This window comes from Eubalaena glacialis, chromosome 3 (genome assembly GCF_028564815.1).
Source record: "Eubalaena glacialis isolate mEubGla1 chromosome 3, mEubGla1.1.hap2.+ XY, whole genome shotgun sequence".
Classification (NCBI taxonomy): Eukaryota; Metazoa; Chordata; class Mammalia; order Artiodactyla; family Balaenidae; genus Eubalaena; species Eubalaena glacialis.
The window spans coordinates 84045473-84072994 of record NC_083718.1 but is presented as its reverse complement, the minus strand read 5'-3'; the positions used below and the strand labels follow the sequence as shown (position 1 = coordinate 84072994).

The 27522-nt window shown below is 49.3% G+C and overlaps 1 protein-coding gene across 1 annotated transcript; it reads left to right on the top strand.

Moving 5' to 3' along the window:
• The first annotated feature begins 675 nt into the window (after nt 1-675).
• LOC133087065 (putative small proline-rich protein 5) lies at nt 676-26931 on the top strand. Its single transcript, XM_061183828.1, has 2 exons — nt 676-695; nt 26544-26931. The coding sequence occupies exons 1-2, from the start codon at nt 676-678 to the stop codon at nt 26929-26931; spliced, it is 408 nt and encodes a 135-aa protein (XP_061039811.1).
• The last annotated feature ends 591 nt before the right edge of the window (nt 26932-27522 follow it).

The window sequence follows — 27522 nt, the reverse complement described above, 5'->3', positions numbered from 1 at the left end:
CTCCAGTTTTCCAAACTATTAAACAGAATTCCTTTGGCATGAATGTGTCTGTGGATTATTTTGTTATCTTGCAGTTGTTAATTCCTGCAGATATTCTACCCTACTCCTCAACCCAGAGCCCATGGAGGTCTGGGCATGAGGGTTCAGGTAGAGGACAAGGCATTGGGAGATGCACTTCGGAGCTGAGGGACATTCTCCATCGACCTGCCAGGATGAGGAAAGGATGGGCCCTTCTCCCTCATGGGGCTCAAACCTACATCCCTGGAAAATGAGAACAGCCCTTGGAGAAAGGGGGAGATGATGCCCGTCTAGAAAACGTAGGCACAGAAAGAGTAAGGGAAACCCAGCCAGGAGCTAAAGAGTAAAGTAGAGGCAAATAAATGGAAATTCAGAGAACACTCCACGGGCATGTGGTCAAAATGAATTGAGGACCGGGCCTGAAAAACTCTCCCAATGGTACAAGAAAAGACCAGAGTTTCTTCAAGCTAACCAAATGTGTAAGTAGGAGACAGTCTATGTAAAAATCATACATCATACATACACACATTTCCACTGTCAATATTTTATTAAAGTCAGAGCCCCCGTTGTTTCTCCAGCTTAGGGTTCTCCTGGGCAATATTTCTCTCACTGCCCTCTTACTTTCCATTCCCTAAATCCTTGGGGCATTAGGGCAACATGAAACTTCAGGCCCAAAGGTAAGTCAAACTGCTTCTTTCTATTACATCCACTACACACATCCCTTTCGACCAAATCCTTCGCTCACAACATAGTGCACAAAATGAGGGCTTTGCTTCTCTTTTCCTACACCTGCCTCCGGGCTACAAGGGAATCACTGAAAACCCACAGAAGTACTCCAAAGGAGCCAGAACGGAACATCACATAAACTAAAAGTGTGAATTATCCCCAACATAGATAGAAGCCCCTGTAGAATGGAGAATTAGCTAAAGAGAGAAGTTTTAGTGTTGCTTACCTGCTTGGCTGGTCTCTTCCTCCATCATCACTGTTCATGCCTTTCAGCAAGCCTCCATCCGTCTATCTATTTATCCATCACCGATCCATCCATCCCAACCAGCAATGCATCATTGCATGCTTGGTGAGTACCTCCCCTCCCTTTGCTTAGAATGTGACGGGTGTTGTGGAAGCACAGACTCACACACAGGGCTCCCGAACTCTTGTTTCAATATCCATAAGAAGACCAAGCTGAGACCCTCAAGACAACAAAGAACAATTTGTCCAGATGTCGTCTAATTCATTGATTACTTGGAAGCTACAGATACATCATTCCTTTTGGCCAGAATTCAGAGGAGACAGAGAGAGAACACTTAGGGCTGTTGAAGGGAGGAAGGAGAACGTGGCCATCTGTGTCATCATGGCACCCACCACGGGGTTCCCAGAACATGTCTGTCTAGGAGGAACACCGGGATAAGGGGGGTTCAGAATGAAAGGACAGTGGGATGTGTGTAAGTAAGCAGGAGTGCGTTCCAGGACTGCGTAGAGCAGCAGCCAATGCTGCGAGTGCCAGCTGTTCCCAGGAGGCCAGCCCTCCAACGTCTCAGCCCCGGTCCACGGTGTACACCGCACGTAGCCTCTGCAGCCACCTGCACCAGGTGAACACTACAGAAAGCTGGAGGGCGCCTCCAGTTGCCTGACCTATGTGTCGTAATTATTTCCCACAGAGTGTTGCATTCACCAGAACTCAAGGATGACACACCAAATGTATTGAAAAGCTGTAGACACCTTAAGTGAACTCCCTGAAAATGATGAGCACTTTGAGCCAATCCCCACCCTCTGATTCCTGAGTCTGCACAGTCTCCAAATAGCTCCTCTCTTGCCTCACATACATGACCTTCCCCAAGAACTCCCCTTTGGGTGCTTACTCTCTGTTTCCTCACCCTCCCTCACTCAGCAGATTAACAGAAGGTTGAATTTTGCCTCTCTGGGCTTCACTTAATTTGCTCCCCCACTAATAATCATACTTAGGGTGTGTGCACATGTGCTTATGTGCGGACCATCATGCGCAACTTTCTTTATCCCCATCCTATTGGGTTTAGATCCAGATTCACCCCTATGATGCACTGAATCCCATACTTCCCTAGGCCTCACTTTTCTCATCTGTATAGTGCGCAGAATAAATCCTGCCACCCGGGGTTGATGGGGAGGTGTCTTCAATGAGACGATGTAAATAAATATTAAGTAGGATGTAACACATAGTAAATGTTGAATGAATGTTAGCTCTTGCTTTTATTATTATTCCCCACTTTCTGACAGAGCAGCAAGACCCTCCACTTATTGCCTACAACCTGAGGACATGGGCTCCACACCTTTATTAAGAAAAAGGTGTGAGGCGCTGGGCACATCTTCGGGACAAGGACAAGGTCCAGTTGTGTAGAGCAAAGCCTCTGAGTGGTGTTCAGAGGGGGAAGCGACATTTCGTCCAGGACATAATCACGCCATTGTGTTGTTACCCTTGTTTCCAGAAACTTCCGTGTTGTAACACCTGCCCACGATGGATCCTTCTCTTGAGGCATTCTTGGGCAGTTCTGGCCCACAGTGACTTTTCCCTATCAGTGTACACAGCCAGCCATGTCTTTTGGAGGCAGACCGTGCTCCCTGGGGGAGGCTCATAAGCTGAGGAAACATGGAGAGGGCACGGCGTGTGACAAGCGCTCACACACACCGACACCACCCCATTGAAGCATGTCTTTCTCTTCCCTTGAGAGGTACAGCTGAGGTGCAGCAAAGCTCCTTATGTGCTCACAGTACCAACAACTTACACGTGCTGGAGGTGAGATTCGAACTCTTGTCCATAGTCTTTGCAACGTGGCAAGTGCTCTGACCGTCTTAGTGGCTGGAAGAAGCATAAATCCTGGACCCCGCCTTTCCAGAACTTAAAACCCAGTGATCCGTTGGGAAGGTAAAGGCAACACGTTCACACAGTCTCACACTCACACGTGTTTATACAGGGGTACATGCTCATATCAATGACACACACGGGGTTGTTATTCAGCGTAAATTCTGCAAGTGCGGAGACTTCCACTGACCACTGAGAAAAGAAGTTGGAGCAGCGTCCCAGAGGCCCCCGCTGGGACAGGCGTCGGCCTCCCAGCTTCTCCATGCTGTAGGACTGAGTTGGCTGCCTGTCAGGGTGGGCGCAGGCACGCAGGCGGGCAGGGCACAGAGCCTAGGAGCCACCTGTTACAGAAGTTCTTTGAACATTTTAACGATGGAGTCAGCAACACCTGTGCATACCTCTTGACTCTCAGCTCTGTGCACACTCACTCTCGCACACACAAGTTCCTATTCCAACATAGATTCATTCATGAGCCCTCACATGAGGCCACCACACAACACACACTGACACACCATCACATGCTGTCAATCACCCTGAAATACGTCTTCACACACCCACACACACTCACACACACACAGGCACCAATGCACATACTCACATTCTCATTCCTGCTCATGGGCATGGCCCCAGAACATACAGTCCAGACTCTTCGCCAGGCTTCTGGAACATTCCAGCAGATTATCCGCCCATTGACCTTGAGGATATTTGCAAGCACAGAGATCCCTAGATGAATGGCATGATGTTGAGGCCTTCCAAAGAAGTGTGCCTTCCTCAGGGAAGAATATATTTACATCTTCCGAACAAAGAAATTTCCTAGAAGGTAGTATGGCGCAAGATAGAGAACACATACCCATCCTGGAGCCCGGCAGAACTGGGTTCAAAACCTCTCTTCCCTACTTTTTACTTAAGTAACCTTAGCCAACATAAACTTTCTAAGCTATAAAATGAGAATAGCTCATACTTCAAGGACTGAAGTAGAAACTCGAACAGAGACTCTGACAGGCAGGGGAGGCCTGTCCTCCCTCATCCCCCAACGACAAGCACCCTGGGAAAGTGAGGGCATCTCGCACCGACCCAGAGGCTGGGCACATATCGTGCCGTGCCCCAGAGGATCCCCAGAGGGTGATGGATTTCAGCAGAGAGGCTCTAGCTCCAACCACCAGCAGTCCTTTGTCCGGAGCCCTGTCTGTTGATGCGGCCGGCCCCAGAGGGTCAGCTCAGCCTTCCCCTGCATATGTGTGCATGGGCCCCGGCCTGGTGTTCCATCACAGATGCCTGGCACAGAAGATACAGTGGGCTTAGCCTGTGCCCAGGTCTGCTGAGACCTCCTTGGTCCCAATTGTCCCTTTTACCTTAGTGTGTGTGTGTGTGTGTGTGTGTGCGGGTGTGTGTGTTTGTGTGTACATGAGAGATAGAGCTTTCGTGAAAGAGAAAGAGCGATGCTAACGGAAGTCAGGGAACGGTACCATTCCCAATGCCCAGGATAGGTGTTTAGTTGTACCTGTGGCTTCTAGAGGACATGTTCCTTCTCTCCTCTGGTGGTAGAAGCAATACTATGTAATGCATGCTTGAGATAGCAGATTCCACACCCAAAAAAATCTGTTCAGGGTAGTGAGTGCTTCGGCCAGAAAAGATGGACAGGATGTAACACCAAAACTCATGGATCTTCAGATATTCACATTTTCTCTAGTTACGCAGGCATTGCTACTGCCACAACTGGGTTTGAGTTCTTCAGCTAATCCAAGCCAAACCATTGAAAAGTATCTACAGAGTTGGAAGGAGTAGGTGGAGAAGAGGACGTGAAGACGTTTAGGGACCACCGAGGCTCTGGCCCTCCTTGCTGAACACCGTTCCCAGCGCCTGGTGCATTGTGTGAGCTCACTACGTCTTGATGAATTATTAGTCATCGCAGGTAAACTGCCGCATGTGGTCTTGCTTCTCTACTACTAGGGACCTGAGCTGAAGTCCCTCTTCAAGCCTATCAGGGTTGCTTCTGTCAGAGTGACAACAGGCGGAAGGGTTTCTTCTCCTGGGAAGGCTTGGGATACTCTGGGTTTCCCTCGGGGCCAAGCCCATGCATAGCCTGCCCTTCCGGTGAGTCCCAGAGGAGACACCATTGATTTCCGAGGCTGGGTTCTCATGCTGCAGTGTGAATTCCCAAGATCTAAGGATACTGTAGGGCTTTCAGCTGAGCTGTGGCTAAATTCCAGGTGTGAGAAGCAAACGTGCCATCCTCAGGAGTAGCTTGCCGATTTCCATTTCTGTCAGTCAAGGTCTTAGGACACTGGTAGCAAGTGCCACCACTTGCCTTCAAATGTGGACAACGACCTACTCCCTACTTCTAAGAGTGTGCTTTGCCCCGGCTTTCAGAGCCCGACTCCACGGAGCACCCAACCATCGTTGAGCCCTTATTCTCTGCCCAACAGTGTGCACATACTTACACATGTTGTCCAAAATAAGCCTTTCAGCTGACGTGCAGAATGGCGTTATCCTGTTTAGCAGATGAGGAAACTGAGGCTCAAAGATGTTAAGTGCCCAAGGTCACCCAGCTGGTGAAGATCAGAGCCCCAGTCAGAACACTAATTGAGGAATTATTTAAGATATGTTTCATCCTTTGACGGATGTTGTTTCAACCTTTTCAACCTACTCCCTGCCCTGTGGCATCCCTCTTCGTTCTGGAATCTCTAAGCGGAAGGGGAAGGAGGCATCAGGCCAGAAGCCCTGGGAGATCAGATTCCAGGAGCCAGACCGGGTGACTCGTCCAGCAGCTCATGACAGGTCAAAGTTTCGTAGCTCCCCAACCTCTCCACCTCATGATAATCATTTCCCTGGGAGGCCTGCAGTCTGGGTGACTTATACACCTGTAAGCGAGATACGTACTGTCAACTGTAACCGCCCAGTTTCTGTGAATGAAGACTAATGTTTTGCTCACCAAGAGGCAGGACAGAGAGCTGTAGCCCCCATTTTTTGTTTATATTACAACAGGTGAAAAATCAAAGCGGCTTGCCCAGGTTTGTTTCCAGTTCAGGCTGAATGTGGCTCTGAGTCTAGGTTAAGTCAAGGTCCCAAACTTGCTGAGTTTACAGGGTCTCCCAAAGAGCCACTCACCGCTCAGTAGTCGTTTCTCTTACAACAAGGCTCGCTGTGTACGCTGATCGGCCCACCCCTTCCCTAACCAACCGGAATATCCTGGAACATTACTCTCACCGCTCCCACACCCAGCAGTGTCCTGAATGCTTGCTTAGCACCATCCCAGATGTCAAGGTTCTAGGGCAAACGTCAGGAGTGGGTTTGGAAACCCGGGTAAGCCAGGCCTCGTAAAGTGATGGGGAAATGGGGCCAGGGCTCGAGTGGAGGCACTGTCATCCCCAAGCGCCATCAAACCGAGAAGCAGTTTGCCAGCCCAGGAGATGAGTAAAACCTGAAGTTTGAGGAAGGACAGGTGCATCCTATTGTGACAAGGGCCTAGCACGCCCCAATCGTAGGCCACCTCATGGCTTCCAAGAGGGATATGAGATGTATAAAAGGTGTGCAGTCTCAGAGCATCCCCAAAGCCTCAGCATCTCCACATTCCAGCCCCTGGTGAAGTAGGGTAAGTTGGGCAAAGGAATGCCTCTCCTCGAAGCCTGGTTCTACCTGGACCCAAACTCTGTGGGGAGCTGGGGCTGGAGCACTTGGTGGTTGTTCAGCAAGAAAGACCTCGTGTGGGCATCTCTCTCCTCCGTACCATTTGGGACCCACCTCTCTTTTGCCGCAAGTCAACATCTGAAGTGTGTGGGGCGGGGGCTGAGATGGGAGTCCAGGGTGTGCCCGCAGTCCAGTGTTGAATCTCCTGCTGGCGTGTGTGGTGGAGCTGCTGTGCATGGCCAGGAGCTGAGAGGGGCTGGTTAGGAGAGTGTGGCAGCAACTCTGGGGCAGGGCTGCCCTGAAGGGCAAGGCCCATGCAGGGAGGCAGGAGAGCTCCTCAGGGAGCAGTGGACAGAGGCCCAGGGAGCTCAGAGCAACAAGGACAAGAGGAGGTGGTACAGTGGCCAGGTCCTGCTCTGGGAGCCGGGGACCATTGTTCCACCCCCGTGTGCTCAGTGCCTGGGAAACCATGACTTCCCTCTCTAAGATTTGCTTTCTCACCTAGAAGTTAGAATCAATCTAAACAGTCCTTTTGTCTCTAGATGCCTCTTTTCTATGAATTCTCTTAGAGAGGGGTTAAGATGCTCTTTTAAAATGGGTAGAAATTAAATTAAATTAAATTAAATTAAATTAAATTAAATTAAAATGGGTAAAATGGCTAGAAATTTTCACTGCAAAGTAAAGGAGCTGTTACAGTGGAGGATTACTGGGCTGAATGTCAATATTATGACATAGTATGAGTGTGTTTTGTGATTGGTAATTGCAGTCATTGTTGCTTTTGTTGTGGTCATCCATTTACAATGCTTGGTGTCAGTCTATTTATCTCTTGCAAAAATAAAAAAAAAAAAAAAGAAAGGACTAGAAAAAAAAAAAAGAAAAGAAGCTTAACGCTGAGAAAAAAGTGATTTAGCCTAAGACCTATCAGAAATACTCAGGGATGAGGGCACATAGAAGCTAGACACACATTTATTTGTGTATTAAGGTCTCTGCAGTCAAAATGCATAGTTGCCAAAACATTGGGCTGTGAAAAATAAGTACTTAATGAATCTATAAGATGACAGGTTGTATCAGAGTTTATGTGCATTTTTCATCATTGCTTACATGGTTCATGGATAAGTGTATGAAAAAAATTTCTCTGGGTAGAAAATATTCAATCATGTAACAAGTAAGTGATAAGATTTTGTTGCTGTTGTCATTATAAAGAACGAATCAGAAAACGATGAGTGATAGGGAATGTCTTTTTGAGCATGAATCCTGCTGGGAAGTAGCCTCCCTCCTGGGGAAAACACCGCTGTAATCTTGAGAAAGCCTCTCTGGCCACAGCAGTAGAGGGAGGGAAGATTTCCCTGAAGAATCTGTAGCAGGCAATTTTTCAATGCTTTTCTGAACGTAGTGATCACCTTCACATTCCAGCACTGCTCAGAGTCACATGGTCCAAGAAAATAGTAATCAGATTAATAAAGAGCTCTGGAGATCTTGTGAATCAATGATGTCTGAATACTAAGAAAGTGCTTGCAAGTGCACTTCTATCATTAATGTGTCAGAAATGATACAAGGCATTGATTGGTTTAATGAGAATTAATGTGAATAAACTTGAAGTATAGAACATGGCATTTTGAAGAGACATGAAGAATGATTAAGAGCAGACACTCAAAGAAGAAATGAATCCATAAAAAACCAGCACAGTGACCTTTACCCAAGCTACAACTGGTCTATATGTTCATTAATTTCCCAGAATATAAAGCATGAAGTTAACATGGTTTTGATATGCTTTTCTTTAATGACTAATAATGTTGAGCATCTTTTCACAGGCTTATTAACCATTTGTATATTTTCTTTGAATAACTATCATTCAGATCTTCTGTCCACTTTTTAATTATAGGGGTTTTTTTATACTTGAGTTGTAAGAGTTCTTAAAATATTCTGATTACAAGTTCCTTTGGGGATATTGGAATTGCAAATATATTCTCCCATCCTATTAAAAAAAATGGGTAGAAATTTATTTTAAAAGTCGAAATCTTTACAAGAGTACTCAATATGTTTTGGTTCTCATGTGTGTGTGTGAGTGTGTGACCACGTGAGCACACACACACACGTATATCTTTCCACTCATATTTACCTGTGTATTTACATGTGTTTGTGCGGAGTTTTATGTGCTCATTTGATCCTTACAACAACTTTCAGAAGAGTACAGAGAAGTTAAGTAACTTGCTCAAAATCCCATAGCTTGTTAATTTTTGAGACAGGACTGAGATCAAAGAAAATTATGTTCTAAATTCCACAGTATCTCCTGTGGCAGGATATTACTTTTTGTTCTCATTACCCCTGTCCTTCCTTCTTACTCTTTCCTTCTCTCTCTCTTTCTTTATTTGTCTCAATCAAAACCTTGCTATGGCTTACAAACTGTAGCTACAATTTATACTGACGCAACTCATTACACACACACACACCTTTAATCGGTGAAGCCACCAAGTCAAGGTTGAAATGAGACAGTTTGGAACGAGGCAGGAGGTTCTCCTGGGTTGAGTGTCTCTAAAGCTCCAGACTTCCTCACTTGTGTGTCTTTCCCATTGCAGTGCACATCCAGACCAGAATGTATCATCAAAAGCAGAAACTGTGCTGCCCGCTACCAAAGTATTGCTGCCCTCCATCCCAGCAATGCTGCCCCCCACCAAAGTATTGCTGCCCCCCACCAAAGTATTACTGCCTCCCACCAAAGTATTGCTGCCTCCCACCTCAGCAGTACTGTCCCCCTCTGCAGCAATGCTGCCCCCCAGCAAGGTACTGCTGCCCCTCACCGAAGCAGTTCTAAACTCCACCTCAGCACACCAAGCAGCCTTGCCAGCCTCCACCCAAGGGCAAGGAGCCCTCTGTCCCAAAGTGCCCACCCCCTCAGCAGTGCCAGAAGTCCAAGCAGAAGTAAACCCCAGGCATGGGCCAGAGGCCAAGCTCCCTGCAGAACAGAGAACATGAAGCCCACTCCCCTGTCTCAGCCAGCCAGCTGTCAGCACCACTCACCCCCGGCTTCTGGAAGCAGCCACACTTGTGGAAAAGGCAGCAGCAGGATGGGAGCTTCCTGGATCAACATTTCTTATTAATTAGCAGCTGCAATTTCCATTTAGAAAAGGATCTGGTTCTAAACCGTCTCATCTTCTTTGCTGAGTTGTATACTTTGCCCTGTTGGCTGCTTGGAAACTTAAGCAGCGTGCCCGACCACCCTTTCCTAGCAAACTTCGTCTCTGCTCCAGTTTTTCAAACAATTAAACACAATTCTGCTGGCATGAATGTGTCGGTTTGATTATTTCATCATCTTACAGTTGTTAACTCCTGCAGAGTTTGTATCCTGCTGCCTAAACAAGAGCCCTGGGAGGGCTGGGCATGTGGGTGCAGGTAGAGGAGAAGGCATGGGGAGATGCACCTCTGAGCTGAAGGACATTTTCCATGGTCCTGCCAGGGTGAGGAGGAGAGATGGGCACTTCAGCCGCATGGAGACACATCCCCACATCCCTGGAAAATGAGAACAGCCTTTGGACACGGCGGAGATGATGCCTGTCTCGATAACGGAGGCACAGAAAGAGTAAGGGAAACCCAGCCAGGAGCTAAAGAGTAGAGTAGAGGCAAATAAATGGAAATTCAGAGAACACTCCAAGGCCGGGTGGGTCAAAATGAATTGAGGACCGGGCCTGAAAAACTCTCCCAATGGTAAAAGAAAAGACCAGAGTTTCTTCAAGCTAACAAAATGTGTAAGTTGGAGACAGTCTATGGAAAAATCATACATCCATCACACACACATATCCACTGCCAATATTTTATTAAAGTCAGAGCACCCATTGATTCTGCAGCTTAGGGTTTCTCCTGGGCTATATTTCTCCCACTGCCGTCTTACTTTCCATTCCCTAAATCCTGGGAGCATTAGGGTAACATGAAACTTCAGGCCCAAAGGTAAGCCAAACTGCTTCTTTCTATTACATCCACTACACACATCCCTTTCGACCAAATCCTTCGCTCACAACATAGTGCACAAAATGAGGGCTTTGCTTCTCTTTTCCTACACGTGCCTCCGGGCTACAAGGGAATCACTGAAAACCCACAGAAGTACCCAAAAGGAGCCAGAACGGAATGTCACATAAACTAAAAGTGTGAATTATCCCCAACATAGATCGCAGCCCCTGTAGAATGGAGAATTAGCTAAAGAGAGAAGTTTTAGCGTTGCTTACCTGCTTGGCTGGTCTCTTCCTCCATCATCTCTGTTCACGCCTTTCAGCAAGCCTCCATCCGTCTATCTATTTATCCATCACCGATCCATCCATCCCAACCAGCAATGCATCATTGCATGCTTGGTGAGTACCTCCCCTCCCTTTGCTTAGAATGTGACGGGTGTTGTGGAAGCACAGACTCACACACAGGGCTCCCGAACTCTTGGTTCAATATCCATAAGAAGACCAAGCTGAGACGCTCAAGACAATAAAGAACAATTTGCCCAGATGCCGTCTAATTCATGGATTACTTGGAAGCTACAGATACATCATTCCTTTCAGTCAGAATTCAGAGGAGACAGAGAGAGAACACTTAGGGCTGTTGAAGGGAGGAAGGAGAACGTGGCCATCTGTATCATCATGGCACCCACCACGGGGCTCCCAGAGCATGTCTGTCCAGGAGGAACACCGGGAGAAGGGGGGTTCAGAATGGAAGGACAGTGGGATGTGTGTAAGTAAGCAGGAGTGCGTTCCAGGACTGCGTAGAGCAGCAGCCAATGCTGCGAGTGCCAGCTGTTCCCAGGAGGCCAGCCCTCCAACGTCTCAGCCCCGGTCCACGGTGGAGAGCGCACGTAGCCTCTGCAGCCACCTGCACCAGGTGAACACTACAGAAAGCTGGAGGGCGCCTCCAGTTGCCTGACCTATGTGTCATAATTATTTCCCACAGAGTGTTGCATTCAGCAAAACTCAAGGATGACACACCAAATGTATTGAAAAGCTGTAGACACCTTAAGTGAACTCCCTGAAAATGATGAGCACTTTGAGCCAATCCCCACCCTCTGATTCCTGAGTCCGCACAGTCTCCAAATAGCTCCTCTCTTGCCTCACATACATGACCTTCCCCAAGAACTCCCCTTTGGGTGCTTACTCTCTCTTTCCTCACCCTCCCTCACTCAGCGGATTAACAGAAGGTTGAATTTTGCCTCTCTGGGCTTCACTTAATTTGCTCCCCCATTAATAATCATACTTAGGGTGTGTGCATATGTGTTTATGTGCGGACCATCATGCGCAACTTTCTTTATCCCCATCCTATTGGGTTTAGATCCAGATTCACCCCTATGATGCACTGAATCCCATACTTCCCTAGGCCTCGCTTTTCTCATCTGTATAGTGCGCAGAATAAATCCTGCCACCTGGGGTTGATGGGGAGGTGTCTTCAATGAGACGATGTAAATAAATATTAAGTAGGATGTAACACATAGAAAATGTTGAATGAATGTTAGCTCTTGCTTTTATTATTATTCCCCACTTTCTGACAGAGCAGCAAGACCCTCCATTTATTGCCTACAACCTGAGGACATGGGCTCCACGCCTTTATTAAGAAAAAGGTGTGAGGCGCTGGGCACATCTTCGGGACAAGGACAAGGTCCAGTTGTGTAGAGCAAAGCCTCTGAGTGGTGTTCAGAGGGGGAAGCGACATTTCGTCCAGGACATAATCATGCCATTGTGTTGTTACCCTTGTTTCCAGAAACTTCCGTGTTGTAACACCTGCTCACGATGGATCCTGCTCTTGAGGCATTCTTGGGCAGTTCTGGCCCACAGTGACTTTTCCCTATCAGTGTACACAGCCAGCCATGTCTTTTGGAGGCAGACCGTGCTCCCTGGTGGAGGCTCATAAGCTGAGGAGACATGGAGAGGGCACGGCGTGTGACAAGCGCTCACACACACAGACACCACCCTATTGAAGCATGTCTTTCTCTTCCCTTGAGAGGTACAGCTGAGGTGCAGCAAAGCTCCTTATGTGCTCACAGTACCAACAACTTACACGTGCTGGAGGTGAGATTCGAACTCTTGTCCATAGTCTTTGCAACGTGGCAAGTGCTCTGACCGTCTTAGTGGCTGGAAGAAGCATAAAGCCTGGACCCCATCTTTCCAGAACTTACAACCCACTGATCCGTTGGGAAGGCAAAGGCAGCACGTTCACACAATCTCACACTCACACGTGTTTATACAGAGGTACATGTTCATATCAATGACAAACACGGGTTCGTTATTCAGCGTAAATTCTGCAAGTGTGGAGACTTCCACTGACCACTGAGAAAAGAAGTTGTAGCAGCGTCCCAGAGGCCCCTGCTGGGACAAGCGTCGGCCTCCCAGCTTCTCTATGCTGTAGGAGTGAGCTGGCTGCCTGTCAGGGTGGGCGCAGGGACGCAGGCGGGCAGGGCACAGAGCCTAGGAGCCACCTGTTATAGAAGTTCTTTGAACATTTTAACGATGGAGTCAGCAACACCTGTGCATACCTCTTGACTCTCAGCCCTGTGCACACTCACTCTCGCACACTCAAGTTCATATTCCCACACAGATTCATTCATGAGCCTTCACAGGAGGCCACCACACAACACACACTGACACACCATCACATGCTGTCCATCACCCTGAAATACGTGTTCACACACCCACACACACTCATACACACACAGGCACCAACGCACGTGCTCACATTCTCATTCCTGCTCATGGGCATGGCCCCAGAACATACAGTCCAGACCCTTCGCCAGGTTTCTGCAGCATTCCAGGAGATTATCCGCCCATGGACCTTGAGGATATTTGCAAGCACAAAGATCCCCAGATGAAGGGCATGATGCTGAGGACTTCCAAAGAAGTGTTCCTTCCTCAGGGAAGAATATACTTACATCTTCCGAACATAGAAATTTCCTAGAAGGTAGTGTGGGGCAAGATAGAGAACACATACCCATCCTGGAGCCTGGCAGAGCTGGGTTCAAAACCTCTCTTCCCTACTTTTTACTTAAGTAACCTTAGCCAACATAAACTTTCTAAGCTGTAACATGAGAATAGCTCACACTTCAAGGCCTGAAGTAGAAACTCGAACAGAGATTATGACAGGCAGTGGAGGCCTGCCCTCCCTCATCCCCCAACCACAAGCACCTTGGGAAAGTGAGGGCATCTCTCACCGACCCAGAGGCTGGGTACACAACATGCCATGCCCCAGAGGATCCCCAGAGGGTGATGGATTTCAGCAGAGAGGCTCTAGCTCCCACCACCAGCAGTCCTTTGTCCGGAGCCCTGTCTGTTGATGCGGCCGGCCCCAGAGGGTCAGCTCAGCCTTCCCCTGCATATGTGTGCATGGGCCCCGGCCTGGTGTTCCATCACAGATGCCTGGCACAGAAGATACAGTGGGCTTAGCTTGTGCCCAGGTCTGCTGAGACCTCCTTGGTCCCAATTGTGCCTTCTACTTTAGTGTGTGTGTGTGTGTGTGTGTGTGTGTGTGTGTACATGAGAGATAGAGCTTTGGCGAAAGAGAAAGAGCGATGCTAATGAAAGTCAGGGAACGGTACCATTCCCAATGCCCAGGATAGGTGTTTAGTTGTACCTGTGGCTTCTAGAGGACATGTTCCTCCTGTCCTCTGGTGGTAGAAGCAATACTATGTAATGCATGCTTGAGATAGCAGATTCCACACCCAAAAAAATCTGTTCAGGGTAGTGAGTGCTTCGTCCAGAAAAGATGGACAGGATGTAACACCGAAACTCATGGATCTTCAGATGTCCACATTTTCTCTAGTTACGCAGGCATTGCTACTGCCACAGCTGGGTTTGAGTTCTTCAGCTAATCCAAGCCAAACCATTGAAAAGTATCTACGGAGTTGGAAGGAGTAGGCGGAGAAGAGGATGTGAAGAAGTTTAGGGACCAGGGAGGCTCTGGCCCTCCTTGCTGACCACCGTTCCCAGCGCCTGGTGCATTGTGTGAGCTCACTATATCTTGATGAATTATTAGTTATCTCAGGTAACCTGCCCCACGTGGCCTTGCTTCTCTGCTATTAGGGATCTGAGCTGAAATCCCTCTCCAAGCCTATCAGGGTTGCTTCTGTCAGAGTGACAACAGGCGGAAGGGGTTCTTCTCCCGGGAAGGCCTGGGATCCTCTGGGTTTCCCTCGTGGCCGAGCCCATGCACAGCCTGCCCTTCCAGTGAGTCCCAGAGGAGACACCATTGATTTCTAAGGCTGTCTTCTCGTGCTGCAGTGTGAATTCCCAAGATCTAGTGATACTGTAGGGCTTTCAGCTGAGCTGTGGCTAAATTCCAGGTGTGAGAATGAAACGTGCCGTCCTCAGGACTAGCTTGCCGATTTCCATTTCTGTCAGTCAAGGTCTTAGGACACTGGAAGCAAGTGCCACTACTTGCCTTCAAATGTGGCAACGACCTACTCCCTACTTCTAAGAGGGTGCTTTGCCCCAGCTTTCACAGCCTGACTTCACGGAGCACCCAACCATCGTTGAGCCCTTATTCTCTGCCCAACAGTGTGCACATACTTACACATGTTGTCCAAAATAAGCCTTTCAGCTGACGTGCAGAAGGGCGTTATCCTGTTCAGCAGATGAGGAAACTGAGGCTCAAAGATGTAGAGTGCCCAAAGTCACCCAGCTGGTGAAGACCAGAGCCCCAGTCGGAACACTAATTGGGGAATTATTTAAGATATGTTTCATCCTTTGACGGATGTTGTTTCAACCTTTTCATCCTAGTCCCTGCCCAGTGGCATCCCTCTTCGTTCTGGAATCTCTAAGTGGAAGGGGAAGGACGCATCAGGCCTGAAGCCCTGGGAGATCAGATTCCAGGAGCCAGACCGGGTGACTCGTCCAACAGCTCATGACAGGTCAAAGTTTCGTAGCTCCCCAGCCTCTCCACCTTATGATAATCATTTCCCTGGGAAGCCTGCAGTGTGTGTGACTTATACACCTGTAAGAGAGATACGTACTGTCAACTGTATCCGCGCAGTTTCTGAGAATGAAGACTAAAGTTTTGCTCACCAAGAGGCAGGACAGAGAGCTGCAGCCCCCATTTTTTGTTTATATTACAACAGGTGAAAAATCAAAGCGGCTTGCCCAGGTTTGTTTCCAGTTCAGACTGAATGTGGCTCTGAGTCCAGGTTAAGTGAAGGTCCAAACTTGGCTGAGTTTACTGGGTCTCCCAAAGAGCCACTCACCGCTCAGTAGTCATTTCTCTTACAACAAGGCTCGCTGTGTACGCTGATCGGCCCACGCCTTCCCCCACCAACCGGAATATCCTGGAACATTACCCTCAGCCCTCCCACACCCAGCAGTGTCCTGAATGCTTGCTTAGCACCATCCCAGATGTCAAGGTTCTAGGGCAAACGTCACGAGTGGGTTTGGAAACCCGAGGAAGCCAGGGCTCGTAAAGTGATGGGGAAATGGGGCCAGGGCTCGAGTGAAGGCACTGTCATCCCCAAGCGCCATCAAACCGAGAAGCAGTTTGCCAGCCCAGGAGATGAGTAAAACCTGAAGTTTGAGGAAGGGCAGATGCATCCTACTGTGACTAGGGCCTAGCACGCCCCAATCGTAGGCCACCTCATGGCTTCCAAGGGGATTTGAGATGTATAAAAGGTGTGCAGTCTCAGAGCATCCCAAAAGCCTCAGCATCTCCACGTTCCAGCCCCTGGTGAACTAAGGTATGTTGGGCAAAGGAACGCCTCTCCTGGAAGCCTGGCTCTACCTGGTCCCAAACTCTGCGGGCAGCTGGGGCTGGAGCACTTGGTGGTTGGTCCCAAAGAAAGGCCTCGTGTGGGCAGCTCTCTCCTCCGTACCATTTGGGACCCACCTCTCTTGGGCTGCAAGTCAACATCTGAAGTGTGTGGGGCGGGGGCTGAGATGGGGGTCCAGGGTGTGCGCAGAGTCCGGTGTTGAGGCTCCTGCTGGCTTGTGTGGCGGCGCTGCTGTGCGTGGCCAGGAGCTGAGCGGGGCTGGTTAGGAGAGGGTGGCAGCAACTCTGGGGCAGGGCTGCCCTGAAGGGCAAGGCCCATGCAGGGAGGCAGGAGAGCTCCTCACGGAGCAGGGGGCAGAGGCCCAAGAGCTCAGAGCAGCAAGGACAAGAGAAGGCGGTACAGTGGCCAGGTCTTGCTCTGGGAGTCGGGGACCAGTGTTCCACCCCCGTGTGCTCAGTGCCTGGGGAACCATGACTTCCCTCTCTAAGATTTGCTTTCTCACGTAGAACTTAGAATCAATCTAAACGGTCCTTTTGTCTCTAGATGCCTCTTTTCTATGAATTCTCTTAGAGAGTGGTTAAGATGCTCCTTAAAAATTGGTAGAAATCTTATTAAAAAGTCGAAATCCTTAGAAGAGTATGCAACATATTTTGGTTCTCCCGTGTGTGTGTGTATGTGTATGTGTGTGTGTGTGTGCACGTGCACACACACACACACATATCTTTACATTCCTATTTCCCTGTGTATTTACGTGTTTTTGTGTGGACTTTATATGCTCATTTATCCTTACAACAACCGTAGGAAATGGACAGACAAGTTAAGTAACTGGCTCAAAGTCACAACGCTGGTTAAGTTTTTTTTTTTTTTTTTAAAGTTCCACATTATTTATTTATTTATTTATTTATGGCTGTGTTGGGTCTTCGTTTCTGTGCGAGGGCTTTCTCTAGTTGTGGCAAGCGGGGGCCACTCTTCATCGCGGTGCGTGGGCCTCTTACTATCGCGGCCTCTCTTATTGCGGAGCACAGGCTCCAGACGCGCAAGCTCAGTAATTGTGGCTCACGAACCCGTGTCCCCTGCATTAGCAGGCAGATTCTCAACCACTGCGCCACCAGGGAAGCCCAACGCTGGTTAATTTTTGACACAGGTCTCTGAACCCGGGAAATCCTGATCTGGATTCCACCGTTTCTGCTGTGGCTGGATATTACTTTTTGTTCTCTTTACCCATGTCTTTGCTCCTTCCTCTTTCCTTCTCTCTCCTCTCTCTCTCCCTGTCTGTTTCTCCCTGTGTCTCAGCTTTTTTACACCTTTCTTTGTTTTCTTCTACTTCTCTCCCTTTCTCCTCTCATTTCCCCTTTTTTTCTCTCCTCCTTCTTTCCTTCCTTCCTTCCTTCCATATTTCTTTGTCTCAAAAAATACCTTGCAATGGCTTAGAAAATGTAGATACAGTTTATACTGACACACCTCATTGCACACACACACACCTTAAATCGGTGAAGCAACCAGGCCAAGGGTGAAACGGGGCAGGTTTGAAGGAGGCAGAAGGTTCTCCTGGGTCGAGAGTCTCTAAGGCTCCAGACTTCCTCACTTGTGTGTCTTTCCCCTTGCAGTGCACATCCAGACCAGAATGTATCATCAAAAGCAGAAGCTGTGCTGCCCCGTACCAAAGCCTTGCTGCCCTCCATGCCAGCAATGCTGCCCCCCACCAAAGTATTGCTGCCCCGCACCCCAGCCATGCTGCCCACTCCCAAAGTATTGCTGCCCCGGACCTCAGCAATACTGTCTCCCTCCCCAGTGTTGCTGCCCCCCACCAAAGCAGTGCTAGACCCCCCTCAGCACACCAAGCAGCCTTGCCAGCCTCCACCCAAGTGCAAGGGGCACTGTGTCCCCCAGTGCCAACACAAGTGCCCACGTCCTCCGCAATGCCAGAAGTCCAAGCAGAGGTCATCCATGGCCATGGAACCTGAGGCCAAGCTCCGTGGAGACCAGAGACCATGAAGCCCACTGCCCTCTCTCAGCCAGCCAGCTGTCAGCGCCACTCACCCCCAGCTTCTGGAGGCAGCCACACTTCGGGAAAAGCAGCACCAGGATGGCAGCTTCCTGGAGCAAGATTTCGTATTAATTAGCAGCTGCAAGTTCCATCTCAGAAAAGGATCTGGTTCTAAACCGTCCAATATTCTTTGCTGCCTTGTATCGACTTTGCCCTGTCGGCTTCTTGGAAACTTAAGAAGCGTGGCTGGACATCCTTTCCTAGCACCCTTCGTTTCTACTCCAGTTTTCCCTACTATTAAACGCAATTCCTTTGGCATGAATGTGTCTGTGGATTATTTTGTCATCTTGCGGTTGTTAATTCCTGCAGATTTTGTATCCTGCTCATCAACCCAGAGCCCTTGGAGGTCTGGGCATGAGGGTTCAGGCAGAGGAGAAGGCATTGGGAGATGCACTTCGGAGCTGAGGGACATTCTCCATCGACCTGCCAGGGTGAGGAAAGAGATGGGCACTTCTCCCTCATGGGGCTCATCCCCACATCCCTGGAAAATGAGAACAGCCCTTGGAGAAAGGGGGAGATGATGCCTGTCTAGAAAACGTAGGCACAGAAAGAGTAAGGGAAACCCAGCCAGGAGCTAAAGAGTAGAGTAGAGGCAAATAAATGGAAATTCAGACAACACTCCAAGGGCGAGTGGTCAAAATGAATTGAGGGCCGGGCCTGAAAAACTCTCCCAATGGTACAAGAAAGGACCAGAGTTTCTTCAAGCTAACCAAATATGTTAGTAGGAGCCAGCCTATGTAAATGTCATACATCCAACGCTCACACATTTCCACTGTCAATATTTTATTAAAGTCAGAGCCCCCGTTGTTTCTGCAGCTTAGGGTTCTCCTGGACAATATTTCTCCCACTGCCCTCTTACTTTCCATTCCCTAAATCCTTGGGGCATTAGGGTAACATGAAACTTCAGGCCCAAAGGTAAGCCAAACTGCTTCTTTCTATTACATCCACTACACACATCCCTTTCGACCAAATCCTTCTCTCACAACATAGTGCACAAATGAGGTCTTTGCTTCTCTTTTCCTACACGTGCCTCCGGGCTACAAGGGAATCACTGAAAACCCACAGAAGTACCCAAAAGGAGCCAGAACGGAACATCACATAAACTGAAAGTGTGAATTATCCCCAACATAGATCGCAGCCCCTGTAGAATGGAGAATTAGCTAAAGAGAGAAGTTTTAGCGTTGCTTACCTGCTTGGCTGGTCTCTTCCTCCATCATCTCTGTTCATGCCTTTCAGCAAGCCTCCATCCGTCTATCTATTTATCCATCACCGATCCATCCATCCCAACCAGCAATGCATCATTGCATGCTTGGTGAGTACCTCCCCTCCCTTTGCTTAGAATGTGACGGGTGTTGCGGAAGCACAGACTCACACACAGGGCTCCCGACCTCTTGGTTTAATATCCATAAGAAGACCAAGCTGAGACGCTCAAGACAATAAAGAACAATTTGCCCAGATGCCGTCTAATTCATGGATTACTTGGAAGCTACACATACCTCATTCCTTTCGGTCAGAATTCAGAGGAGACAGAGAGAGAACACTTAGGGCTGTTGAAGGGAGGAAGGAGAACGTGGCCATCTGTATCATCATGGTACCCACCACGGGGCTCCCAGAGCATGTCTGTCCAGGAGGAACACCGGGAGAAGGGGGGTTCAGAATGGAAGGACAGTGGGATGTGTGTAAGTAAGCAGGAGTGCGTTCCAGGACTGCGTAGAGCAGCAGCCACTGCTGCGAGTGCCAGCTGTTCCCAGGAGGCCAGCCCTCCAACGTCTCAGCCCCGGTCCACGGTGGACACCGCACGTAGCCTCTGCAGCCGCCTGCACCAGGTGAACACTACAGAAAGCTGGAGGGCGCCTCCAGTTGCCTGACCTATGTGTCTTAATTATTTCCCACAGAGTGTTGCATTCACCAGAACTCAAGGATGACACACCAAATGTATTGAAAAGCTGTAGACACCTTAAGTGAACTCCTTGAAAATGATGAGCACTTTGAGCCAATCCCCACCCTCTGGTACCTGAGTCCGCACAGTCTCCAAATAGCTCCTCTCTTGCCCCACATACATGACCTTCCCCAAGAACTTCCCTTTGGGTTCTTACTCTCTCTTTCCTCACCCTCCCTCACTCAGCAGATTAACAGAAGGTTGAATTTTGCCTCTCTGGGCTTCACTTAATTTTCTCCCCCACTAATAATCATACTTAGGGTGTGTGCACATGTGCTTATGTGCGGACCATCATGCGCAATTTTCTTTTATCCCCATCCTATTGGGTTTAGATCCAGATTCACCCCTATGATGCACTGAATCCCATACTTCCCTAGGCCTCGCTCTTCTCATCTGTATAGTGCGCAGAATAAATCCTGCCACCTGGGGTTGATGGGGAGGTGTCTTCAATGAGACGATGTAAATAAATATTAAGTGGGATGTAACACATAGTAAATGTTGAACGAATGTTAGCTCTTGCTTTTATTATTATTCCCCACTTTCTGACAGAGCAGCAAGACCCTCCACGTATTGCCACCAACCTGAGGACATGGGCTCCACACCTTTATTAAGAAAAAGGTGTGAGGCGCTGGGCACATCTTCGGGCCAAGGACAAGGTGCAGTTGCGTAGAGCAAAGCCTCTGAGTGGTGTTCAGAGGCGGAAGCGACATATCGTCCAGGACATAATCACGCCATTGTGTTGTTACCCTTGTTTCCAGAAACTTCCGTGTTGTAACACTTGCTCACGATGAATCCTGCTCTTGAGGCATTCTTGGGCAGCTCTGGCCCACAGTGACTTTTCCCTATCAGTGTACACAGCCAGCCATGTCTTTTGGAGGCAGACCGTGCTCCCTGGGGGAGGCTCAAAAGCTGAGGAAGCATGGAGAGGGCATGGCGTGTGACAAGCGCTCACACACACGGACACCACCCCATTGAAGCATGTCTTTCTCTTCCCTTGAGAGGTACAGCTGAGGTGCAGCAAAGCTCCTTATGTGCTCACAGTACCAACAACTTACACGTGCTGGAGGTGAGATTCGAACCCTTGTCCGTAGTCTTTGCAACGTGGCAAGTGCTCTGACCGTCTTAGTGGCTGGAAGAAGCATAAATCCTGGACCCCGCCTTTCCAGAACTTACAACCCAGTGATCCGTTGGGAAGGCAAAGGCAGCACGTTCACACAGTCTCACACTCACACGTGTTTATACAGGGGTACATGCTCAGATCAATGACACACACGGGGTTGTTATTCAGCATAAATTCTGCAAGTGTGGAGACTTCCACTGACCACTGAGAAAAGAAGTTGGAGCAGCATCCCAGAGGCCCCTGCTGGGACAGGCGTCGGCCTCCCAGCTTCTCCATGCTGTAGGGTTGAGCTGGCTGCCTGTCAGGTTGGGTGCAGGCATGCAGGCGGGCAGGGCACAGAGCCTAGGAGCCACATGTTACAGAAGTTCTTTGAACACTTTAACGATGGAGTCAGCAACACCTGTGCATACCTCTTGACTCTCAGCCCTGTTCACACTCACTCTCTCACACTCAAGTTCATATTCCCACATAGATTCATTCATGAGCCCTCACATGAGGCCACCACACAACACACACTGACACACCATCACATGCTGTCAATCACCCTGAAGTACGTCTTCACACACCCACACACGCTCACACGCACACAGGCACCAATGCACATGCTCACATTCTCATTCCTGCTCATGGGCATGGCCCCAGAACATATAGTCCAGACCCTTCACCAGCCTTCGCCAGGCTTCTGCAACATTCCAGGAGATTATCTGCCCGTTTCCTTGAGGATATTTGCAAGCACAAAGATCCCCAGATGAAGGGCATGATGCTGAGGCCTTCCAAAGAAGTGTGCCTTCCTCAGGGAAGAATATACTTCCATCTTCCGAACAAAGCAATTTCCTAGAAGGTAGTATGGCGCAAGATAGAGAACACATACCCATCCTGGAGCCTGGCAGAGCTGGGTTCAAAACCTCTCTTCCCTACGTTTTACTTAAGTAACCTTAGCCAACATAAACTTTCTAAGCTGTAACATGAGAATAGCTCACACTTCAAGGCCTGAAGTAGAAACTCGAACAGAGATTATGACAGGCAGTGGAGGCCTGCCCTCCCTCATCCCCCAACCACAAGCACCTTGGGAAAGTGAGGGCATCTCTCACCGACCCAGAGGCTGGGCACACATCGTGCCATGCCCCAGAGGATCCCCAGATGGCGATGGATTTCAACAGAGAGGCTCTAGCTCCCACCACCAGCAGTCCTTTGTCCGGAGCCCTGTCTGTTGATGCGGCTGGCCCCAGAGGGTCAGCTCAGCCTTCCCCTGCATATGTGTGCATGGGCCCCGGCCTGGTGTTCCATCACAGATGCCTGGCACAGAAGATACAGTGGGCTTAGCTTGTGCCCAGGTCTGCTGAGACCTCCTTGGTCCCAATTGTCCCTTTTACTTTAGTGTGTTTGTGTGTGTGTGTGTGTGTGTGTGTGTGTGTGTGTGTGTACATGAGAGATAGAGCTTTGGCGAAAGAGAAAGAGCGATGCTAATGAAAGTCAGGGAACGGTACCATTCCCAATGCCCAGGATAGGTGTTTAGTTGTACCTGTGGCTTCTAGAGGACATGTTCCTTCTCTCCTCTGGTGGTAGAAGCAATACTATGTAATGCATGCTTGAGATAGCAGATTCCACACCCAAAAAAATCTGTTCAGGGTAGTGAGTGCTTCGGCCAGAAAAGATGGACAGGATGTAACACCGAAACTCATGGATCTTCAGATGTCCACATTTTCTCTAGTTACTCAGGCATTGCTACTGCCACAGCTGGGTTTGAGTTCTTCAGCTAATCCAAGCCAAACCATTGAAAAGTATCTACGGAGTTGGAAGGAGTAGGCAGAGAAGAGGATGTGAAGAAGTTTAGGGACCAGGGAGGCTCTGGCCCTCCTTGCTGACCACCGTTCCCAGCGGCTGGTGCATTGTGTGAGCTCACTATATCTTGATGAATTATTAGTTATCTCAGGTAACCTGCCCCACGTGGCCTTGCTTCTCTGCTATTAGGGATCTGAGCTGAAATCCCTCTCCAAGCCTATCAGGGTTGCTTCTGTCAGAGTGACAACAGGCGGAAGGGGTTCTTCTCCCGGGAAGGCCTGGGATCCTCTGGGTTTCCCTCGTGGCCGAGCCCATGCACAGCCTGCCCTTCCAGTGAGTCCCAGAGGAGACACCATTGATTTCTAAGGCTGTCTTCTCGTGCTGCAGTGTGAATTCCCAAGATCTAGTGATACTGTAGGGCTTTCAGCTGAGCTGTGGCTAAATTCCAGGTGTGAGAATGAAACGTGCCGTCCTCAGGACTAGCTTGCCGATTTCCATTTCTGTCAGTCAAGGTCTTAGGACACTGGAAGCAAGTGCCACTACTTGCCTTCAAATGTGGCAACGAGCTACTCCCTACTTCTAAGAGGGTGCTTTGCCCCAGCTTTCACAGCCTGACTTCACGGAGCACCCAACCATCGTTGAGCCCTTATTCTCTGCCCAACAGTGTGCACATACTTACACATGTTGTCCAAAATAAGCCTTTCAGCTGACGTGCAGAAGGGCGTTATCCTGTTCAGCAGATGAGGAAACTGAAGCTCAAAGATGTAGAGTGCCCAAAGTCACCCAGCTGGTGAAGACCAGAGCCCCAGTCGGAACACTAATTGGGGAATTATTTAAGATATGTTTCATCCTTTGACGGATGTTGTTTCAAGCTTTTCATCCTAGTCCCTGCCCAGTGGCATCCCTCTTCGTTCTGGAATCTCTAAGTGGAAGGGGAAGGACCCATCAGGCCTGAAGCCCTGGGAGATCAGATTCCAGGAGCCAGACCGGGTGACTCGTCCAGCAGCTCATGACAGGTCAAAGTTTCATAGCTCCCCAGCCTCTCCACCTTATGATAATCATTTCCCTGGGAAGCCTGCAGTGTGTGTGACTTATACACCTGTAAGAGAGATACGTACTGTCAACTGTATCCGCGCAGTTTCTGAGAATGAAGACTAAAGTTTTGCTCACCAAGAGGCAGGACAGAGAGCTGCAGCCCCCATTTTTTGTTTATATTACAACAGGTGAAAAATCAAAGCGGCTTGCCCAGGTTTGTTTCCAGTTCAGGCTGAATGTGGCTCTGAGTCCAGGTTAAGTGACGGTCCAAACTTTGCTGAGTTTACTGGGTCTCCCAAAGATCCACTCACCGCTCAGTAGTCATTTCTCTTACAACAAGGCTCGCTGTGTACGCTGATCGGCCCACGCCTTCCCCCACCAACTGGAATATCCTGGAACATTTCCCTCAGCCCTCCCACACCCAGCAGTGTCCTGAATGCTTGCTTAGCACCATCCCAGATGTCAAGGTTCTAGGGCAAACGTCACGAGTGGGTTTGGAAACCCGAGGAAGCCAGGGCTCGTAAAGTGATGGGGAAATGGGGCCAGGGCTCGAGTGAAGGCACTGTCATCCCCAAGCGCCATCAAACCGAGAAGCAGTTTGCCAGCCCAGGAGATGAGTAAAACCTGAAGTTTGAGGAAGGGCAGATGCATCCTACTGTGACTAGGGCCTAGCACGCCCCAATCGTAGGCCACCTCATGGCTTCCAAGGGGATTTGAGACGTATAAAAGGTGTGCAGTCTCAGAGCATCCCAAAAGCCTCAGTATCTCCACGTTCCAGCCCCTGGTGAACTAAGGTATGTTGGGCAAAGGAACGCCTCTCCTGGAAGCCTGGCTCTACCTGGTCCCAAACTCTGCGGGCAGCTGGGGCTGGAGCACTTGGTGGTTGGTCCCAAAGAAAGGCCTCGTGTGGGCAGCTCTCTCCTCCGTACCATTTGGGACCCACCTCTCTTGGGCTGCAAGTCAACATCTGAAGTGTGTGGGGCGGGGGCTGAGATGGGGGTCCAGGGTGTGCGCAGAGTCCGGTGTTGAGGCTCCTGCTGGCTTGTGTGGCGGCGCTGCTGTGCGTGGCCAGGAGCTGAGCGGGGCTGGTTAGGAGAGGGTGGCAGCAACTCTTGGGCAGGGCTGCCCTGAAGGGCAAGGCCCATGCAGGGAGGCAGGAGAGCTCCTCACGGAGCAGGAGGCAGAGGCCCAAGAGCTCAGAGCAGCAAGGACAAGAGAAGGTGGTACAGCGGCCAGGTCTTGCTCTGGGAATCCGGGACCAGTGTTCCACCCCCGTGTGCTCAGTGCCTGGGGAACCATGACTTCCCTCTCTAAGATTTGCTTTCTCACATAGAACTTAGAATCAATCTAAACGGTCCTTTTGTCTCTAGATGCCTCTTTTCTATGAATTCTCTTAGAGAGTGGTTAAGATGCTCCTTAAAAATTGGTAGAAATCTTATTAAAAAGTCGAAATCCTTAGAAGAGTATGCAACATATTTTGGTTCTCCCGTGTGTGTGTGTATGTGTATGTGTGTGTGTGTGTGCACGTGCACACACACACACACATATCTTTACATTCCTATTTCCCTGTGTATTTACGTGTTTTTGTGTGGACTTTATATGCTCATTTATCCTTACAACAACCGTAGGAAATGGACAGACAAGTTAAGTAACTGGCTCAAAGTCACAACGCTGGTTAAGTTTTTTTTTTTTTTTTAAAGTTCCACATTATTTATTTATTTATTTATTTATGGCTGTGTTGGGTCTTCGTTTCTGTGCGAGGGCTTTCTCTAGTTGTGGCAAGCGGGGGCCACTCTTCATCGCGGTGCGTGGGCCTCTTACTATCGCGGCCTCTCTTATTGCGGAGCACAGGCTCCAGACGCGCAAGCTCAGTAATTGTGGCTCACGAACCCGTGTCCACTGCATTAGCAGGCAGATTCTCAACCACTGCGCCACCAGGGAAGCCCAACGCTGGTTAATTTTTGACACAGGTCTCTGAACCCAGGAAATCCTGATCTGGATTCCACCGTTTCTGCTGTGGCTGGATATTACTTTTTGTTCTCTTTACCCATGTCTTTGCTCCTTCCTCTTTCCTTTTCTCTCCTCTGTCTCTCCCTGTCTGTTTCTCCCTGTGTCTCAGCTTTTTTACACCTTTCTTTGTTTTCTTCTACTTCTCTCCCTTTCTCCTCTCATTTCCCCTTTTTTTCTCTCCTCCTTCTTTCCTTCCTTCCTTCCTTCCATATTTCTTTGTCTCAAAAAATACCTTGCAATGGCTTAGAAAATGTAGATACAGTTTATACTGACACACCTCATTGCACACACACACACCTTAAATCGGTGAAGCAACCAGGCCAAGGGTGAAACGGGGCAGGTTTGAAGGAGGCAGAAGGTTCTCCTGGGTCGAGAGTCTCTAAGGCTCCAGACTTCCTCACTTGTGTGTCTTTCCCCTTGCAGTGCACATCCAGACCAGAATGTATCATCAAAAGCAGAAGCTGTGCTGCCCCGTACCAAAGCCTTGCTGCCCTCCATGCCAGCAATGCTGCCCCCCACCAAAGTATTGCTGCCCCGCACCCCAGCCATGCTGCCCACTCCCAAAGTATTGCTGCCCTGGACCTCAGCAATACTGTCTCCCTCCCCAGTGTTGCTGCCCCCCACCAAAGCAGTGCTAGACCCCCCTCAGCACACCAAGCAGCCTTGCCAGCCTCCACCCAAGTGCAAGGTGCACTGTGTCCCCCAGTGCCAACACAAGTGCCCACGTCCTCCGCAATGCCAGAAGTCCAAGCAGAAGTCATCCATGGCCATGGAACCTGAGGCCAAGCTCCGTGGAGACCAGAGACCATGAAGCCCACTGCCCTCTCTCAGCCAGCCAGCTGTCAGCGCCACTCACCCCCAGCTTCTGGAGGCAGCCACACTTCGGGAAAAGCAGCACCAGGATGGCAGCTTCCTGGAGCAAGATTTCGTATTAATTAGCAGCTGGAAGTTCCATCTCAGAAAAGGATCTGGTTCTAAACCGTCCAATATTCTTTGCTGCCTTGTATCGACTTTGCCCTGTCGGCTTCTTGGAAACTTAAGAAGCGTGGCTGGACATCCTTTCCTAGCACCCTTCGTTTCTACTCCAGTTTTCCCTACTATTAAACGCAATTCCTTTGGCATGAATGTGTCTGTGGATTATTTCGTCATCTTGCGGTTGTTAATTCCTGCAGATTTTGTATCCTGCTCATCAACCCAGAGCCCTTGGAGGTCTGGGCATGAGGGTTCAGGCAGAGGAGAAGGCATTGGGAGATGCACTTCGGAGCTGAGGGACATTCTCCATCGACCTGCCAGGGTGAGGAAAGAGATGGGCACTTCTCCCTCATGGGGCTCATCCCCACATCCCTGGAAAATGAGAACAGCCCTTGGAGAAAGTGGGAGATGATGCCTGTCTAGAAAACGT

Bases quoted from the DNA above. Each gene is read 5' to 3' on its own strand.
- LOC133087065 (XM_061183828.1), top strand. From the start codon at position 676: ATGAAACTTCAGGCCCAAAG. The intron at 696-26,543 runs GTAAGTCAAACT...TTCCCCTTGCAG, and splicing joins ATGAAACTTCAGGCCCAAAG to TGCACATCCAGACCAGAATG.